General features: G+C 35.1%; 1 protein-coding gene across 10 annotated transcripts in view; it reads left to right on the top strand.

Moving 5' to 3' along the window:
* ARHGEF9 (Cdc42 guanine nucleotide exchange factor 9) overlaps positions 1–19,708 on the top strand; it is a 202,995-nt gene extending 183,287 nt beyond the window's left edge. For all 10 annotated transcript variants that reach the window (XM_032330550.1, XM_032330556.1, XM_032330554.1 and 7 more), the window contains 2 exons: positions 2,203–2,271; positions 19,444–19,708. In XM_032330550.1, the coding sequence (XP_032186441.1) occupies positions 2,203–2,271; positions 19,444–19,625 (251 nt within the window). In that variant the 3' untranslated portion in view covers positions 19,626–19,708. The remainder of the gene's footprint in view (positions 1–2,202; positions 2,272–19,443) is intronic.
* Positions 19,709–20,040: the final 332 nt, after the last annotated feature.

Below are 20,040 nucleotides of genomic sequence, written 5' to 3'. Positions count from 1 at the left end.
AAAAAATTAAAAAATTAAAAAAAAAAATTAAAGACCAGTATCACTAATGAACACACATGAAACTATCTTTGATAAGACAGCAACAGGGGCGCCTGGGTGGCTCAGCGGGTAAAGGCCTCTGCCTTTGGCTCAGGTCATGATCCCAGCATCCTGGGATTAAGCCCCACATCGGGCTCTCTGCCCAGCCGGGAGCCTGCTTCCCTTCCTCTCTCTCTGCCTTCCTCTCTGCCTACTTGTGATCTCTGTCAAATAAATAAATAAAATATTTTTAAAAAAAAAAACAACAAGCAGAACTCAGCAGCACCATGAAAGATCATACACCATGACCAAGTCATATTTGTCCCTGGGATGCAATGATGGCTTAACATGCAAATCTATTAATGTGATAAAATTAAATGAAAGATAGAAATCACATAATCATATCTATAAATGCAGAAAAAAGGATTTGACATAAGTTATCATTTTTTCCTGATAAAAAACTCACATTAAACTCTGTATAGAAGGAATTTACCTGGACATAATAAAGGTCTATGAAAAGGCCTACAGCTAACATCATACTCATGGGGGAATAACTAAAAGCTTTTTCTCATAGATCAATGACAAGAAAAGGATGCCCATTTTCACCACTTCTATTCAACATAATACTGGAAGTCCTAGCGAGAGAACATTAAGCAAGAAAAAATAAATCAAAGGCATCCAAATGGGAAAGGAAGAAGTAAAATTATTTCTGTTTGTAGATGCCATTATTTTATATATAGAAATCCTTTAAGACTCCACAGGAAAAAAAAAAACTTTTTTATCTAATAAATGAATTCAGTAGAGTTGAAGGGTACAAAATCAACATACAAAAATCAGTTGTGTTTCTATAAACTAACAATGAACTATCTGAAGAAGAAATGAAGCAAACAGTCTCAATTATAATCACATCAAGATGGATGTGATTATACTTAGGAATAAACCAAGGAGGTAAGAGACCATACACCAAAAATATAAAATCTTGCTGAAAGAAATTAAAGAAACATAAATAAACAGACAATATTGTTAAAATATCCATTTTACCCAATGTTAGCTCTAAATTTAATGTGAACTTCTCAAAATTCTAATGGTATTTTTTACCAAAATGGAATTAACAATCCTAAAATTCATGTGGAACCACAAAAGACCCATCATAGCTAAAGATATTTGAGAAAGGAGAACAAAGCTGAAGGTTTCATGTGAAAATATATTACAAATCTACATGAATTAAAACACTGTGGTTCTGACATAAATATAGGATATAGACCAATGGAATAAGATAGAGAGCTTTGAAATAAACCCACACATATACAGTTAATGTATTTTTGGCAATAGTACCAAGAATACACAATTGGGAAAGGAGTTTTCTTCAATAAATGTTGCTGGGAAAACTGGACATCCACATGCAAAAAAATGAAGTTGATTTCCTACCTTATACCATACATGAAAACTAACTCAAAATGTGTCAAAGACATGATTGTATGACCCAAAACTGTGAAACTCCTAGAAGAAAACATAGGGAAAGAGCTTATTGGCATTGATCTTGGTAATGATTTTTTTTGGATACGATACCAGAAGCACAGTCAACAAAACAAAACTACAGAAAAATAAAATGCTTTTGCACAGCAAAGGAACAGAATGAAAAGGCAACCTATGGCATGTGAAATCTTTGCAAATTATATGTTTGATAGAAGGTTAATTTCCAAAATATATAAGGAACTCTTACAACTCAGTAGCAAAATATCAAATAACTTAATTTTAAAAATGGACAACGGACTTAAATAGACATTTCTCTTACTTCATTAATTTTTGCTATTGATTTTTTCTTCCTTTTGAGACTTAAAAAAATCTCTTATTGTAATCTCTTATTTTTTGACTCATTATTTCCTTGTTTATGTTTTTGCTTGTGGTTGAGAAATAGTTTTCCACTTCACACCAAACTTTATTCATCCATTCTTCATTTAACAACTTCTTAACTCATGGTCTCATTGTTTTTGCCTCTGTTGACTATGAAATGCATTGCTATAGCTAAATATTTTTTCAAGTGCTCACCATTTATTTATTTATTTGTTTTTCAAGACTTTTGCTATATCTTGCCAAAATCACTCTTTCAGAAAAGTTGTACTAATTTTACATTTAAGAAAGGTCTATGTTTTTATAACAGAATCATGTATTTTTATGTTATAGGCTTTGAAATTTCTGAAAACCAGAAGAGGCAGGCTGCAATGACTGTGAGAAAAGTCCCTAAACAAAAAGGTAAAGCTGCCTATAACCACCACCACCCCAGCAGCCCCACTTACTCTCTTTGTGAGACTGGGAAGCCATAAACTATGTGATTTGCATATCTGTAGGTTTGTTTCCAGGCTGATGTTCACTTAGTGTGTTGGTGAGTGTTTGGGTTTCCAGGTGTCCCTGATGAGAGGTGGCAAATGGTCCTAAAGACATAAGTCTTAGGAGTAAATACTGTAAGGTAGTTAGGTCCAAAGATAGTTATTTGGGTACAGGAAAAAATAGAATTTCTATTTCTTTTCCTTTTTACATAAGTAAAAGAGAGAGAAAAACTAAACTTTATTCACAATTTAGAGACAGTCCATAATAATTATAAATTTTATTAATAAGTATATTGGGAATATGTATGCGATTTTCTTTCATTTGCTTGTGGGCATTTTCAAGATTAGGAGTTTCAAATCAGGATGGAGAACTGCATACTGAACCAAGACAGAAGATTCATATATTCATTCTCTTTCTCTGAACCATAAACTAAAGTACTTTAAAAAAGGAAAATAGAGGCACCTGGGAGGCTCAGTCTATTGAGTGTCTTACTCTTGATTTTGGCTCAGGTCATGATCCTCAGGTCTTAAGATAGAGCCCCACATTGGGTTCCATACCGGATTTGGAGCCTGCTTGAAATACTCTGTCCCTTTCTCTCTGACCCTTCCTTCCCACCCTACCCCCATGGGCCCACACTAGCGTGCACTCTCTCTCTCTCTCAAAAAAAAAAAAAAAATACCTAAATACCTTAAGAATCAATTTTATTATCAAATGAAGCTTTATTTTCTCATTTTTCATGAAGTAGACATAATTAAAATGCTTAGTTGAACAAAAGAAAGTAATTCATGAAGCCTCTTCAGTACCAGTCATTTTATGTAAGTTCTTTAATTTTATCTTTATGCTACTTCTGAAAAGGAAGGCATTATTAGCCTCATTTTCAGATGAGGAAATAAGATCTTTGGGGTGAAGTGATTGTGAACTTAACTCATCTTGATTATAAGTCCACTGTTCTTACCCCACTATCTCAGGGTTCTGCTGGCTCTCTGTGCTGGGAAAGAACAGCTCACTTTTTTGTCTCTCCTCAATTACTGACAGTTGCTTCTGTTACTGACCACCACTGTCATTTTCCCCACGTGTAGGTGATCTTAATGAGACCTCACTTTCCGCAGCTCCTTCCTCTGCTTTCTAAGTAGTCTCTTTAATTCAGAATGAGTCACCATACAAAATGATTAGATTCAAGTTGCCTGAAATTCCAGTGACCACATAAAGCACCCTTAGTTATTCCCAAATGAAGCTCCTTTCCACCAAGGAAGCTGTGTGCCTGTGAATATCTGATCTCCAATTAAACAGTGCACCTAGCTGGGGCCCCTCTGGCTAGACATGTCTTCCTTTTTACTGTTTATTGTTTCTTGCCCTTGGGAGGCACTCACTGGCTCTTTCTCTCATCATGAAAATGTGATTATCTTCAGACAGGGAATTAAAGGCAATCACTCCTAACCTCCTGGGAATGAAAACATGAGAAATAGTGTTAGAAAGCTATCTGGAGTTAATGTCAGTGGAGATATGATCTGGATGACTAGGGCAGCCCTATGAGAGACTGTGCTCCTTCCTTAGACATATATATAAGCAGAACAGAATCCCAGTCAGTTGGGGAATCCTCAAGCTATAAAGAGGCTACTGTCTTAATAGCTTCCTGTTTCCTGGAGGCTCTTAAACCTTGAGCTTCTCTTACTCTGATCCCCTCCGCCATCCTCACCACAGTGACATTCATGATGGGATGGGACCCATTTACCTCAATTCAGATTCCCTCAAGCCTATCTGAGGCTGGCTGTTTGTGCGTGTGTGTGTGTGTGTGTGTGTGTGTGTGTGTGTGTGTGTGTGTGTTTGTTGTTTATTTTTTGGTTTGTTTGTTTGCTTTCACTATGAACTCTTAAAGCACAAGAACAACCATAAAACAACAAATTGCAAAATAATCCAACTCACTCATACCAAGCTTTTGTGTCAGGTTCCTTTTCCTGTCTAGTCACAAGACTATTCCTTTCAGGTTCTCTCTTACTCTCCAGTATCTAAACATTGGTTCACATGGGCAACTTTCCACCTTAAACGATTCTAAAGTTTTCAAACTCATTTATTTTCAAACCTTGCAAAATTCCTACAAATCTCCTTCTTTATTTCTATTTCTAGTTTTCAAGACTCTCCTAGTCCAGGACTATAATGACTGATATATTTTGAGACTCAAGGTAACTGCACATGTGGAAACAATTGTCAAACCTAGGAATTCAATAGTTTTATACATAGGAAGAACAAGATGGGAATTCTTCCAGATACCCATAAAAGCCAGTTTCTTTAACCCTTACAGTGACCGCTTCCTGGAAGTGATGGGAACATTGTTGTTAAGATTTCTCTAAGGCAGATGTAATTGGATAGGAAATTATTCTAGTGTTCTCTTCTGACCTCATCCATAATGCCATGGGTCCTTATCAACTCCTCTGGAGGAGAGGAAGTCTATCTGTAAGATAAGCAAAGAGGACAAAGCCTAGCTACAAGGAAGGCATTTTATGTTTACCTTTTATACTGTCTTAGTTTTAAGACTGATGTATAACATATTGGAATTTTAATACTAAATCCTAGTCTATCAACCCATTTCAGTCTGCCATCATGGAGCTACATAGGGCCATGAGCAAAGATCCCATCTCCACAGGCTATAGGACCATCTCAAAAATCGAATGAACATCCTAAAGCAACTAAAATAATCTTGAAAAAGAAGAGTAAAGTTGGGGTGCTCAGTCTATACTGATTTTGACACAAATTATATGGGTACAATAGCCAAGACAGTGTGGTATTGGGAGAAGGATAGACATATTGTATTAGTGGAAGAGAACAAAGAAACCAGAAATAGACCTATATAAATATACCCAAGTAATTTTTGATAAAGATGTAGAAGAAATTTAGTGGAGGAAGGGTAGTCTTTTTAACAGATGCTGCCTCAGCCATAGATCAAAAATAAACTTCAACCTAAACTCATACCTTACAAAAATGAACTCAAAATACATAATGGGCTTAAATTTAAAGCTACAAAACTTTTTTTTTTTTTTAAGGAGAAAATCTTCATCTAGTGCTATGCAAAGAAGTTCTTAGACTTCATACCAAAAGCTTGAACCATGAAATGAAAAATTGATAAAATGGACCTCATCAAAATAGAAATTTTTCCTCTATGAAAGATCACATGAAGAGGAGGAAAAGAGAAGTTATAGGCTAGGAAAAATATTTGCAAACCATGTATCTGAGAAAAACACTATTATCTAGAATATATAAAAAAACTATCAAAACTCAGCAGTTAAAAAAAACACACTCCAATTAGAAAATGGGCAAAAGATGGATATTTTACTGTAGAGGATTATATGGATGATAGTTAAGCATATGAAAAGGTGTTCAACATTATTAGTCATTGGAAAAATGCAAATGAAAACCACAATGAGATGCCACTATATACCTCTTAAAAGGGCTAAAATAAAAAATAGTGACAACACCAAATGCTGGCAAAGTTTTAGAGAAGCTCAATCATTTATACCTTGCTGGTGAGAATGCTAAATGGTACAGCCACTCTGGAAAATAGTATGATGGTTTATTAAGACACAAAACATACCACTACCATATAACCCAGAAAGTATACCTGGGTAGTTGTCCCAGAGAAATGAGAAATTACTTTTATAAAACAAAACAAAACAAAAAACAAACAAATGGGTAAAGGGAATCAAAAGTACAGATTTCCAGTTATAAAAAAAAGTCATGGAGATACAATATACAGCATTATCTATAGTTAATATTGTGTTGCATATTTGGGGCCCCTGGGTAGCTCAGTGAGTTAACCATCCAGTTGGTGGTTTTAGCTCAGGTCATGATCTCAGGTTGTGAAATCCAGCCCCATGTCAGATTCTGTGCTCAGTGCAGAGTCTGCTTGAGATTTTTTCCCACTCCCTGTCCCTCCCCCTGTGCTCCTTCCCCCAACTCATGCTCTCTCTCTCTCTCTCTAAAAAGAAATAAATAAAATATTTGTTTTAAAAAAAAAACAAACAAACAAACAGAAAACACCTCTATATGTTAAATAATTTGAATTTAAATAAAATCTTGGAGGAAAAAAAAACACCTCTAAACAAATGTTTATAGCAGCTTTGTTCATGATAGCCCAATCTGGAAAGATCACAGATGTCTTTCAGTGGGTGAGTAATTATGGAATATCCATGCCATGGAATATTACTCATGAATAAAAATGAGCCAGCTATTGCTATATGCAGCAACTTGGGTGACTATCCAAAGAATTACACTAAGTGAGAAAAGCCAATCCCCAAAAGTCTCATATGGTATGACTCCATTTATGTAACATTCTTGAAACATTGTCATTTACTAATGGGGAACAGATTAGTGATTGCTAATGGTTAAGGGGGAGTGGAGAGGTCAGGAGAGAAGTGTGGTTATGGAAGAGTAACTAGTGATTTCCTGATACAGAAATGTCCTATCTCTTCTCTGTGTCCTGTAACAATGTTAATATCCTGGTTGTAATATTGTACTACAGTTTTGCAAAATGTTATCATGGAAGAAACTGAGCATAGGCTACAAAGCATATCTCTGTATTGTTTCTTACAACTGCATGTAAACCTGCGATACTTTCAAAATAAAAAGCTTAATTGAGAAATTAAAATGAACACTTCCCAGACTTTCTCCCTAGTATTCTCATATCATTTGTTGGCACCCAGTACACTCATATTTCTGACACTCACCACTTTTAAAAATTGCCTGTTAGAGGACATCATCAAAATGGCAGAATAATTTTCTACTGTCTTCCCCCTTAAAAAAAAAAAATTGATTTTGACAATCACCCATAGATGAGTGTGCTTTTGTGAAAGTTCAGAAGTCCAGCAGAAAAGTTCCAGACTACTCATGGAGAAAAACAAACAAACAAACAAACAAACCCACAAATAACCTTGATTAGATGCATAGAAAAAGAGATCAGTCAATAAAGACTAAAGGAAGTGAATGCTTTTTCAAATGCAAAGACAGCAACCCAAGACTACAAGGAACATGAAAAATTAAGGAAACTTGATATTACCAAAGGAACACATTTTTAAATAAATGACCCCCCAAAGATATGGAGATATGCAATTTTTTCCAGTAAACATTTCAAAATAGTTTTTAAAGGAAGTTCAGTGTGCTACAAGAAAGCATAGAGAGACAATTCAACAAATTCAGGAAAACAGTACACAAAACAAGAAAATTAACAGAGACTAAAATTCATAAGAACCAAACAGAAATTATAAAGCTGAAGAATACAATGAATGAAATGGAAAAAAAAATGCAATAGAGAACCTCAACAACAAATTCAAACAAGCAGAAGAAAGAATTTCTGGAGTCAAAGGTCATTTGAAATCGTCCAGAGTAGAACAAAGAAAAAAGAATTTTAAAAAGTGAAAAAAGCTGATTTGAGTTATGGGATAAGATTAAGAGAAGAATTCCATAAAATATTGGACTCCCAGGAGAAGAAAAGAGGGAGAAAGCTTGTTTAAAGAAGTAACAACTGAGGAATTTCCAATTCTGGTTGGGTATTTGAATATTCAGCTTCACGAAGTTCACTGGTTTCCAAACAATTTCAACCCAAATGTTCTTCAAGATACACTATAAAACTGTCAAAAATCAAAGACAAAGAGAAAAGATTAAAAGCAGCAAGAGAAAAAATCCTCATATACAAGGGAACCCACATAAGACTACTCAAAGATTTCTCAGCAGGAACTTAGCAGACTAGGAGAGAGTGGGATGTTCTTTCAAAGTTCTTAAAAAAGAAAACTGTCAACCAAGAATACTATAACCAGGGAAGTTTAGACATGAAGAGAGAGAAAGACTTTCCCAGAGAGAAGGAGAGATTGAGAGAGAGTGAGAGCTGGATATTGAGAGAGAGAGAGAGTTCATTATCACTAGACTTATCTTACAAGAAATGCTGAAAGGAATTTTTCAGGTGAAATGAAAGGGTCCTGAGTAGTAACATGAACATAAAACACACAGGTAAAGAAAGTATTTTATTCAGAATACTCTAATTAATATACTCTAATATTGAGGTGTGTTAATTAATTATATTTATATTTATAAGGATAAAGTATGAAATGATTAAAGTGATTAAAAATAACTGTAACTACAATAATTGATTAATGAATAACAATAAAAAGATGTAAATTGTGGCATCAAAAACACAGTATGTGGGGTTGGGGAGTAAAATGGTAGTTTTATTATGTATCCAAAGTTAGTTTGTTATCAGCATAAAATGGACTGTTGTAACTCTAAGGTGTTTTATGTAATCCTCATTGTAACAATAAAGCAAGCACTTAACAGCAGATACACACACACAAAAGAGGTTAATCAAATCATACCAGTTAGGAAAACCATTGATTCATAAAGAAAGATAGGAAGAGAGGAAGAAAAGAACAAAAAAAATTGCAAAACAGAAAGTAATTAATACAATGACAATAGTAAGTCCTTACCTATCAATAATTACTTTATTATTTTTCTAGTTTTTTTTTAAGATTTTATTTATTTATTTGACAGAGATCACAAGTAGGCAGAGAGAGAAGAGGAAGGGAAGCAGACTCCCTGCTGAGCAGAGAGCCCAATGTGGGGCTTAATCCCAGGACCCTGGGATCATGACCTGAGCCAAAGGCAGAGGCTTTAACCCACTGAGCCACCCAGGCACCCCTCTAGTTTATTTATTTTTTTTTTAAATTTAAATTCAAGTTAGTTAGCATGTAGTGTAGTACTGGTTTCAAGAGTAAAATTTAGGGTGGTTGGTTTATGGACATTGGGGAGGGTATGTGCTATGGTGAGTGCTGTGAAATGTGTAAGCCTGGTGAATCAGACCTATAACCCTGGGGCAAAGAATACATTATATGTTAATAAAAATAATTTAGAAAAGAGTAAAATTTAGTGATTCATCACTTACATATAACACCCAGTGCTCATTCCAATAAGTGCCTTCTTTAATCCCATCACCCATTTAGCCCATTTGCCCACCCCACCAGCATGTAAATGGATTCAATTGTCTTATCAATGTGCATAGAATGGCTGAATAGATAAAAGAAAAAACAGACAAAACTATACACTGCCTACAAAGGACTAAGTTCATCTTTAAGGATACACATAGCCTCAAAGTTAAGGGATGGAAAAAGATATTCCACACAAGTGAAAACCAAAAATAGAGCAAGGGTATTTATCTGATCCTTATAACAGATAAATAGACTATAAGTAAAAAAATCACAAGAGACAAAGAAGGTCATTATACAATGATAAAGGGTTGATTCATCAAGATATAATATGTATGTACCCAGAACATGAATATATAAATTGTAACTATATATGTACCCAATATGGAGCACCTAAATATATTGAGCAAATACTAACATATCTGAAGGAAGAAATAAAAGTATAATAATAGCAACAGTTGATAGATCACCTAGACAAAAAATGATTAAGAAAACATTGGATTGGAAATATATTTACACCAAATGGACCTAAGAGACATATAGCAGCAGCTATTTTCTCAAGACAATTGAAACATGCTCTACAATAGTATGTGTTAGGTCACAAAACAAGTCTTACAAATTTAAGAAGACTGAAATTAGATCAAGTATCACGCAACCACAATGGTGTGAAACTAGAAATCAATAGAAGGAAAACTGGAAAGTTCACAAATATGTGGAAATTAAACAACACACTCCTGAACAACCAATGAGTTAAAGAAGAAATCAAAAGGGAAATTTAAAAAAAATCTTGAGATAAATGTAAAAGAGAACACAAAAAACCAAGTTATTGGATGTAGCAAAATCAGTTCCAGGAGGGAAGCTAATGGTCATAGTGCTTGCACAAAGAAAAAAATCAAATAACGTAAATTTACACTTCAAGGAACAAACAAAAGAAGAAAGTTTAAGTCCAATGTTGGCAGGAAAAAGGAAATAACAAAGATCAGAGGAGAAGTAGAGACCAGAAAAACAGTAGAAAAGATCAATTAAATCAAGAGTTTGTTTTCATAAAGATAAACAAAATTGACAAAACTTTAGCTAGACTAAGAAAGAGGGAGAGAAATAAAATCAGAAATTAATCAGATATTACATATGATACCACAGAAATGGAATCATGAGAGTGATTCTGTGAACAAGTACATACTAACAAATTTGATGACCTAGAAGAAATGAATAATTTCAAAAAAATACAATGTATCAAGATTGAATTACAAAGAAAGAACATATTAAAAATGAGCAAAAAAGATTGAATTAGTAAGCAGAAACCTTCCAACAAAGAAAAGTCCAAGAAGAGATAGTTTCTCTGGTGGATTGTACAGAGAATTTAAAGAATGTTGATCCTTCTCAAACTCTTCAAAAAAAATTGAAAAGAAGGGAATACCCCCAAACTCATTTTATGAGGCCAGCATTACACTAATACCAAATTCGAATAAGGACTGTATAAGAAAAGAAACCCAAAGGATAATATTCCTAATGCAAAATTTCTTAGCAAAATACTAGCTAACCAAATAGAATAATAGCACATTAAAATGATCATACAGCATCATCAAGTGGGATTCATTATTGAGGTGCAAGATGTTAATACAACACATTAATAGGAAGATAAAAATCATTTAATCATCTCAATAGATTCTGAAAAAGCATATACTTTCATGATAAAAACTCTCATCAAATTAGGTATAGAAGGAGCTATGTCAACATAATACAGACAATACATGGCAAATCCACAGCCAACATCATATTTAATGGTGAAAGTTTGGAAACTATTTTTCTAATATAAGAACACAGTTGTGCCCTATCTCACTAGTCCTATGCAACATAATACTACATCTTTTTAAAATTTTTTATTTTCAGCATTACAATAATCATTATTTTTTGCACCACATCCAATGCTCCATGCAATCCGTGCCCTCTCTAATACCCACCACCTGGTTCCCCCAACCTCCTACCCCACGCTGCTTCAAACCCCTCAGATTGTTTTGCAGAGTCCATAGTCTCTCATGGTTTACCTCCCCTTCCAATTTCCCCCAACTCCCTTCTCCTCTCTAACTCCCTTTGTCCTCCATGATATTTGTTATGCTCCACAAATAAGTGAAACCATATGATAATTGACTCTTTCTGCTTGACTTATTTCACTCAACATAATCTCTTCCAGTCCCATCCATGTTGCTTACAAAAGTTGTGTATTCATCCTTTCTGATGGAGGCATAATACTTCATAGAGTATACGGACCACATATTCCTTATCCATTTGTCCACTGAAGGGCATCTTGGTTCTTTCCACAGTTTGGTGACCGTGGCCATGGCTGCTATAAACATTGGGGTACAGATGGCCCTTCTTTTCACAACATCTGTATCTTTGGGGTAAATACCCAGGAGTGCAATGGCAGGGTCATAGGGAAGTTCTATTTTTAATTTCTTGAGGAATCTCCACATTGTTCTCCAAAGAGGCTGCACCAACTTGCATTCCCACCAACAGTGTAAGAGGGTTCCCCTTTCTCTATATCCCCATTTTCTGGATACTTATTAATTTCTTAATTCATAGAAGATAAAAAGAAAGATAAAACATATTGATGGAGAGGTCATATAAAACCTTATTTCCTAATTAGAAGGAACTTCCTTTCCACTTTCTACTTTGTATTTATCTGTTCCAACCAGTCATTTTGAATGGGACTATTGACTGGTCTAGCTTGATTTGCACTTGATACTTATTTGTCTAATGACTTGTTGCTACTGGAAAAATCTTTAGCACACAAAAGTGAACATTTAGAATACAGTATGAATAAATGTTTTGAACAGAGATTAAGCTTCATTATGCCTGGCATGGTGTCATTTATAGCTCTGATTTTAGTTTGAAGACTCAGGGAACGCATATAGGTTTCAGAAGGTAAAGAAATAAAGGGCAAGGTTGGTGGGAAATATATTCCACATCTGGCAGTTTAACACAAGAGAGCTAAATTAGTCAGAAGTTTTATAGCAAGGAGAACAGAATAGTATAGTGCTCAAGCATAATTAAACTATAGCTCCTTCACTGGGGAAGAAGAGAGCTGGAGAACAGCAGGGCTGGCAGAAGGTCTGGACAGGAATTGGAGGGAACTCTGTGGGAAAAGCCAGAGAGCAAATCAGGGCTTAGGGGCTCAGACCTAAGGAGCAGTGGCATGGACTACTAAAGGACTGGAGTTGGCACTCACGGAAAAAAAGGAAGAAGGAGAAGAAGGAGAACAAAAAAGGATTTTATATGTAGAAAATCCTAAAGACTCTACAAAAAAAAAAAAAAACCTGTTAGATTTAATCAATGAATTCAGTAAGATTTCAGGATGCAAAACTAACATACAAAACTCAGTAGTATGGGACGCCTGGGTGGCTCAGTTGGTTAAGCGGCTGCCTTCGGCTCAGGTCATGATCCCAGCGTCCTGGGATCGAGTCCCACATCGGGCTCCTTGCTTGGCAGGGAGCCTGCTTCTCCCTCTGCCTCTAGCCTGCCCCTCTGTCTGCCTGTGCTTGTGCTCTGTATCTCTCTCTCTAACAAATAAATAAAAATCTTAAAAAAAAACAAAACAAAACAAAACAAAAAAAAACTCAGTAGTATCTACACACCAAAAATGAATTATTCAAAAAACAAAATAAAACAATCCATCTATAATAGTATCAAAAATGATAAGATACTTAGGAATAAATCTAGCCAAGGAAGTGAAAGATGTGTTCACTGAAAACTCTAACACATTTATGAAAAAAATGGAAAATATCCTATGCCTCTAGATTGCAAGAATTAATATTGTTAAAAAGTCTGCACACCCCCAAACCATCTATAGGTTCTGTGCATTTCCTATCAAGATTCAAATGACATTTTTTATAGAATTAAAAAAAAAATTCTAAAATTTGTATGCAACCATAAAAGACCCTGAATAGCCAAAACAATCTTGAGGAAGAACAAAGCTGGAACCATCACACTTTCTGACTTCACGCTATATTACAGGGGTGCTTGGGTGGCTCAGTCAGTTAAGCGTCTGCTTTCTGCTCATATCATGATCTCAGGGTCCTGGGACTGAGCCCCACATCTGACTCCCTGCTCAGTGAGGAATTTGCTTCTTCCTCTCCCTTTGCAGCTCCCCCTGCTTGTGATCTCCTGCTCTCTCTCTGACAAGTAAATAAATAAAACCTTTTTTAAAAAAAGCTGTATTGCAAAACTATGATTATCGAACAGTTTAGTACTGGGAAAAATACAGATATGCAGACCAATAGAAAATAATTTAGATCCCAGAAATAAACCCATGCATATACAATCAAGTAAAAATTGACAAGGGAGGCAAGAATAGTCAAAAAAGGACAGTCTCTTCAATAAGTGGCTCTAGGGAAATTAGATACTCAGATACAAAAGGATGAACTAGACCCCTATGTTATACCACTCAAATGAATATAAAATAACATGGGAGAAAAATCTTCTTGACATTGGTTTTGACAATGAATTATTGGACATGACACATAAAGCACAAGTAACAAAAGAAAATCAAGTGAGATCACATGACATTTAAAGGTTCAGCACAACAAAAATGAACAAAATAAAAGAGCAACCTCCAGAATGGGAAAAATATTTGCAATCTACATATGTGATAAGGGGTTAATATCTAAAATATTAAAGGGACCTATACTACTCAATAGCAAAAAACCCATGAATAACTTAATTTAAAGAGGCAAAGGACCTGAATAGATACTTTTCCAAAGAAAATATTCAAATGTCCACTAAGTACATGAAAAGGTACACAACATTACATTAATCTTCAGGAAATTTAAATAAGCACATTGAGATATCTCTTCACACATATTAGAATGGCTATCAAAAGACAAGCAATACCAATTAGAATAGTCAAAATTAACAAGGCAGGAAACAAGTGTTGGAGAGGATGTGGAGAAAGGGGAACCTCTTACACTGTAGGTGGGAATGCATGTTGTTGCAGCCACTTTGGAAAACAGTGTGGAGATTCCTCAAAAAAATTAAAAATAGAGCTACATTATGACCCTGCAATTGCACTACTGGGTATTTACCTCAAGGATACAGATGTAGTGAAAAGAAGGGCCATATGTACCCCAATGTTCATAGCAGCAATGGCCACAGTCACCAAACTGGAAAGAGCCAAGAAGCCCTCCAAGAGACGAATGGATAAAGATATGGTCCTTACATACAATGGAATATTACACAGCCATCAGAAAGGATGAAAACCAAACTTTTGTATCAACATGGGCAGGACTGGAGGAGATGATGCTGAATGAAATAAGTCAAGCAGAGAAAGCCAATTATCATATGGTTTCATTAACTTGTGGAACACAAGGAATGGCGTGGAGGATATTGGGTGAAGGAAGGGAAAAATGAAGGGGGGATCAGAAGGGGAGATGAATAATGAAGACTGTGGACTCTGAGAAACAAACTGATGGTTTTAGCAGGGAGGGAGTGGGGGGATGGTTTGGTCCAGTGATGGGTATTAAGGAGGACGCATCTTGCATGGAGCACTGGATGTGGTACATAAACAATGAATCTTGGAACACTGAAAAAATAAAATAAAATTAAGATGTTAAAAAAAAGACAAACAATAAGTATTAACAAGGATATGGAGAGAAAGGAACCCTTGTATACTGTAGGAATGTAAGTTAGTACAGCCAGTATGGAAAACAGTATGGGAATTCATCAAAAAATAAAAAAAAAAATAGAACTACTATATGATCCAGTGATTCCAGTTTGGGGTATATATCTAAAGGAAATAAAATCACTGTATCAAAAAAAAATCTGCTCCCTATGTTCATTGCAGTATGATTCACAATAGCCAAGACATGGAAACAACCTAAATGGGGCAAACAAATAGATAAAATAAATGTGAATAAAGTACACACACACACACACACACACACACACACGGAATATTATTCATCATAAAAGGAAGAAATTCTGCCTTTTGCCACATCATGAATGAACCTGGAGGATATTATTCTAAGTGAAATAATTCAGAGAAACACAAATACTCTATGATCTCATTTATATGTGGGACGTAAGAAAATTCAAACTCATAGAAACAGAACAGATTGGTGGTTGCCAGATGTAGGGGGTATGCAGTGGGAAATATGTGTAAATGTAGTCAAAGGGGGTGTGTGGTAGGGGATATGAGTAAAGGTAGTCAAAGGATACAAAACAATTAAGTTCTATATAGCACTGTCACTAAAGTTAATAATACTGTATTGAAAATTTGAAAGTTTCTAAGAGAATAGATCTTAAAAGTTCTTATCCAAAGAAAAAATTTGTAACTATGTGAGGTGATAGATGTGAAGTAACTTTAACATGGTTATCATTTTTCAGTATCAAACATATCAAGCATCAAATCATTATGTTGTACACCTTAATCATATACAAGGTAATATGTCTATTTTAGCTCAATAAAACTGACAGAAAAAAAAGATATACAAAATCTGAGCAACCAATAATGACTAAGTAGTTTGAATTAGTAATCAAAATCCTCCCAAAAAGAAAAACCTAGGACCAGATGGTTTCTCTGGTGAATTCCATAAAACATTTAAAGAAGAATTTAACACCAGTCCTTCTGAAACTCTTCCAAAAACTTGAAAGGAATACTTCCAAGCTGATTTTATGAGGTTGTGGTTACATTGACATGAATGTTATATAAAAACAATACAAGCCAATATTTCTGATAAATATAGATGCAAAAAATTCTCAACAAAATACTAGCAAACCAAGTTCAACAGCACACTAAAAGGTTCATACACCAATATCTAGTGGGATTCATCTCTAGGAAGCAGGGATCATTCAATATATGCAAGTCAAAAAATGTGATACACCACATTAACAGAATATAAGATAAAATCACATCTATACAGATGCAATAAAAGCATCTGAAAAAATTCAACATATTTTCTTTTTTTATTAAGTTCAGTTTGCCAACATATAGAACATCATTAGTTTTTGATGTAGTATTCAATGATTCATTAGTTGTGTATGACATTGAGTGCTCATCACATCATATGCTCTCCTTAATGCCCATCACCCTGTTACTGCATCCTCCCGCCCACTCCCCTTCTGCAACACTCAGTTTATTTCCAAGAGTCAAGAGTCTCTCATGGTTTGTCTCCTTCTCTGATTTATTCCCATTCAGTTTTCCCTCCCTAGCCCTATGGTCCTCTGCATTATTCCTTATATTCCACATATAAGTGAAATCACATCAACATATTTTCATGATTAAAAACTCAATAAAATTTATATACAAGGAATATACTTCAACATAATAAATGCCTTATGTAACAAGCTTGCCACTATTAACAATCATGCTCAATGGTAAATGGTTGAATGCTTTTCCTCTAATATCAGGAACAAGACAAGGATGCCAACTCTCACCACTTCTATTCAACATACTGTTGGAAGTCCTACCCAGAGCAATCAGGCAAGAAAAGCGCACGAAAGTCAGAGAGGAAGAAGTAAAATTGTCTCTGTTGACAGATAACATGATTTTATGTAAGAAAAATATAAAGACTCTTTTAAGAAATAATATTTTTTAAAAAGCCAATCTGGAAAAAAAAAAGAATACTAGAATAATAATGGAAGTCAATAATGTTTCAGGATGCAAAATACAAGTACAAGAATCATATGTGTTTCAGTAAAAATGAACATTGAAAAGATAAATTAATGTAACAATCCCATTTGCTATAACACAAAATAGGATAAAGTACTTAGGAATACATTTAACCTAGGAGGTTAAAAATCCGTATACTATAAACTATTTCATATGTATAAAAGAAATTGAAGAAAACACAAATAAATGGAATGATATTTCATATTCATGGATTTTAAGAATTAATATTGTGAAAATGCCCTTACTACCCAAGGTCATCTGTAGATTTATTGTAATCCCTATCTCAAATTCCACGGTATTTTTCACAGAAGTAGATAAATTATAAAATTCATATGGAACTAAAAAAGACCCCAAATAACCAAAGCAATCCTGAGAATGAACAAAACTGGTGGTGTCATGCTTTCTGATTTCAAACTTCATTCCAACGTTATAGTAATCAAAACAATGTGGTGCTGGCATAAAACCTGACATATAGATTAATGGGAGAGGATCAAGATCCCAAGTATGAACCATGAACCCATAGTCAGCTAATATTTATCAGGAGGCCAGGAATACTCAGCGGGGAAGGGTAGACTTTTATAAATGGTATTGGGGAAAATTGGATGTTCATGTGCAAAGGAATGTATTAGACCTCTATCTGTATAGACTGCTCAGAAAAATTAACTCAAAATGAATTAAAGACTTAAGTGTAAGGCTGAACCCCATTAAAAATACTAGAAGAAAATATAGGGAAAATACTCCCTGACATGGTTTTAGTAACAAGTTTTTGCATATGGCACCAAAAGCACAAACAATGAAAAATATAAATACTATATGATATCACCTATATTGGAATCTAAAAACAAAGTTATAGAAATAGAAAGTAGATTGGTGGTTTCCAGGGGCTGAAGATGGGGTAGAATCAAGTTGTTGGTCAAAGGGCACAAACTTTAATTATAAGATGAAGAATTCTGGGGGTATAATATATAGCATGTGGTAAATATAGTTAATATTTTAACTTGGGAATTGCTAAGAGCATAGTTCTTAAATGCTCAACACAAATAAAGGTAATTTTGTCAAATGATGGATATACTAACTAACCTTATTGTAGTAATCATCTTGTAATGTATAGATAGATAGATAGATAATAGATAGATAGATATTGCACATTGCACACCTGAAACTTACAGAATTTTATGTATCAATTATATCTCAATAAATCTGGAAAACAAAATAACCCAAGCATAGCAAAATAATACTGGCTTTTAGAAAATAACTCATTGGTTCCTATTGAAGTGCCAGTGGCTGACTATGGCTTAGTATGATACTACTTCTAAGGTAATGAGATCAAGTTATCAAACAAAGGCAAACAAAGAAGTTGGAATGTTGAAATTTCACACATTGGTTAGCAGATGAGGTAGCTATTTGGGAGGAACAGAGAGGTATTTGTTGCATTCTGAATCCTATGCGGTATGCTATTATGTTCTGAATATACGTTAGGATTGAACTTTAGATTTACCCCTCCCAACACACACACACCCTGGAATCCCCTATTCATGTGAATTTTGAAGTTTGTAAAAACTTATATGAAAGTTGCAGTTTTTGAATTTTTCCCTTTGAAAGGTCACAGATCTATTCCAAGTCTTACCTGTGTTCCATGAATCATGTCTTCTTTGCTTTCTCCCTCATTTACCAATGCTACTTTCATATTAAATATGGCTCCATCACTATACCCTGGTGTAGAATACTGGACCACTTTTACCTTAGCTTTTAGAAACCCATTTTCCAACCAAAGACATGCTTTGAAATCAGGCTCTTTTGACACAGGGATAGTTGAGGGGGGAGAAAACCAAATTCCTTTGAAATTAAATGGAAATTGTTGGGTGATTTGCAGGACCAAGTCTGGCATAATGGATCATGGTGTCTTGAAAAGAGCTCTTGGGGAGCCTGGGTGGTGCAGTCAGTTGAGCATCCAACTCTTGGTTTTGGCTCAGGTCATGATCTCATGGCCATGGGATTGAAACCTGCATTGGACTCCCTGCCCTGCTTGGAGTCTGCTTGTTTCTCCTCTCCCTTTCCTTCTGCCCTTCCCCTTGCCCCTACTCTAGCTTTCTCTCTCTCTCAAATAAATAAATAAATCTTAAAAAAAGAAAGACCTCTGAACTGAGAAATCAAAGAATATGGATTCTATCCTTTGCTTTATGACCTTGGGTATGACATTTCACCCCAGGTCTCAGTATCCTCATCTGTAAAACTACTGGTGACAACACCACAAGATTCTCAGTGATACCTGAGTAAACAGGAAAGAAAGTGTGTGTTGTTCCAAAGTCTGTTAAGGAATGCATTTCTTCCTTTGGATGATTTTCAGTTCCTGTTCACACTTTCTAATATAGGCCGCCTTTAACTGTCTGTTCAAAGTGGTCACTGGGTAATTTGAGAAGCTCCTTGCTACTTAACTTATACTCTTTCCCTTTGCTCTCCCATCTACTCTAGGTGTCAACTCTGCCCGCTCAGTTCCTCCTTCCTACCCACCACCGCAGGACCCGTTAAACCAGGGCCAGTACCTGGTCCCCGATGGCATCGCTCAGTCACAGGTCTTTGAGTTCACCGAACCCAAGCGCAGCCAGTCACCATTCTGGCAAAACTTCAGCAGGTTAACCCCCTTCAAAAAATAACTACAGGGAGGCAGATAATTTTAAAATAAAGTAAATATAATTATATTTATAGATGGACATTTTTTTGGAGAAGCACTGTTGAAATTTATATATATATAAATATATATACAGATATATATATTTATATATAGAGAGACACATATACACACACAGAGACCCTTGAGTACACACACACACACACACACACACACACACACAGAAGGACCAAAAAAAAAGTTTTCTGTTGTTTTGGGGAAGTGAAATCTATAGTTGATAGGAAGAGGTACCAATGACTTCTAAATATGTGATCCCTTCTTAGAAGTTTTCTGTTTTTACCCTGTCTCCCTCCCCTTTATTTTCAGAAATTTACATTTCTGTGTGTTCCTTTTCTAATTGAGATAAACTCTTTGCTCCCCTGTGAGTGATTCATTAACTT

Source organism: Mustela erminea, chromosome X (assembly GCF_009829155.1).
Source record: "Mustela erminea isolate mMusErm1 chromosome X, mMusErm1.Pri, whole genome shotgun sequence".
Classification (NCBI taxonomy): Eukaryota; Metazoa; Chordata; class Mammalia; order Carnivora; family Mustelidae; genus Mustela; species Mustela erminea.
This window is presented reverse-complemented; position numbering and strand designations above follow the sequence as displayed.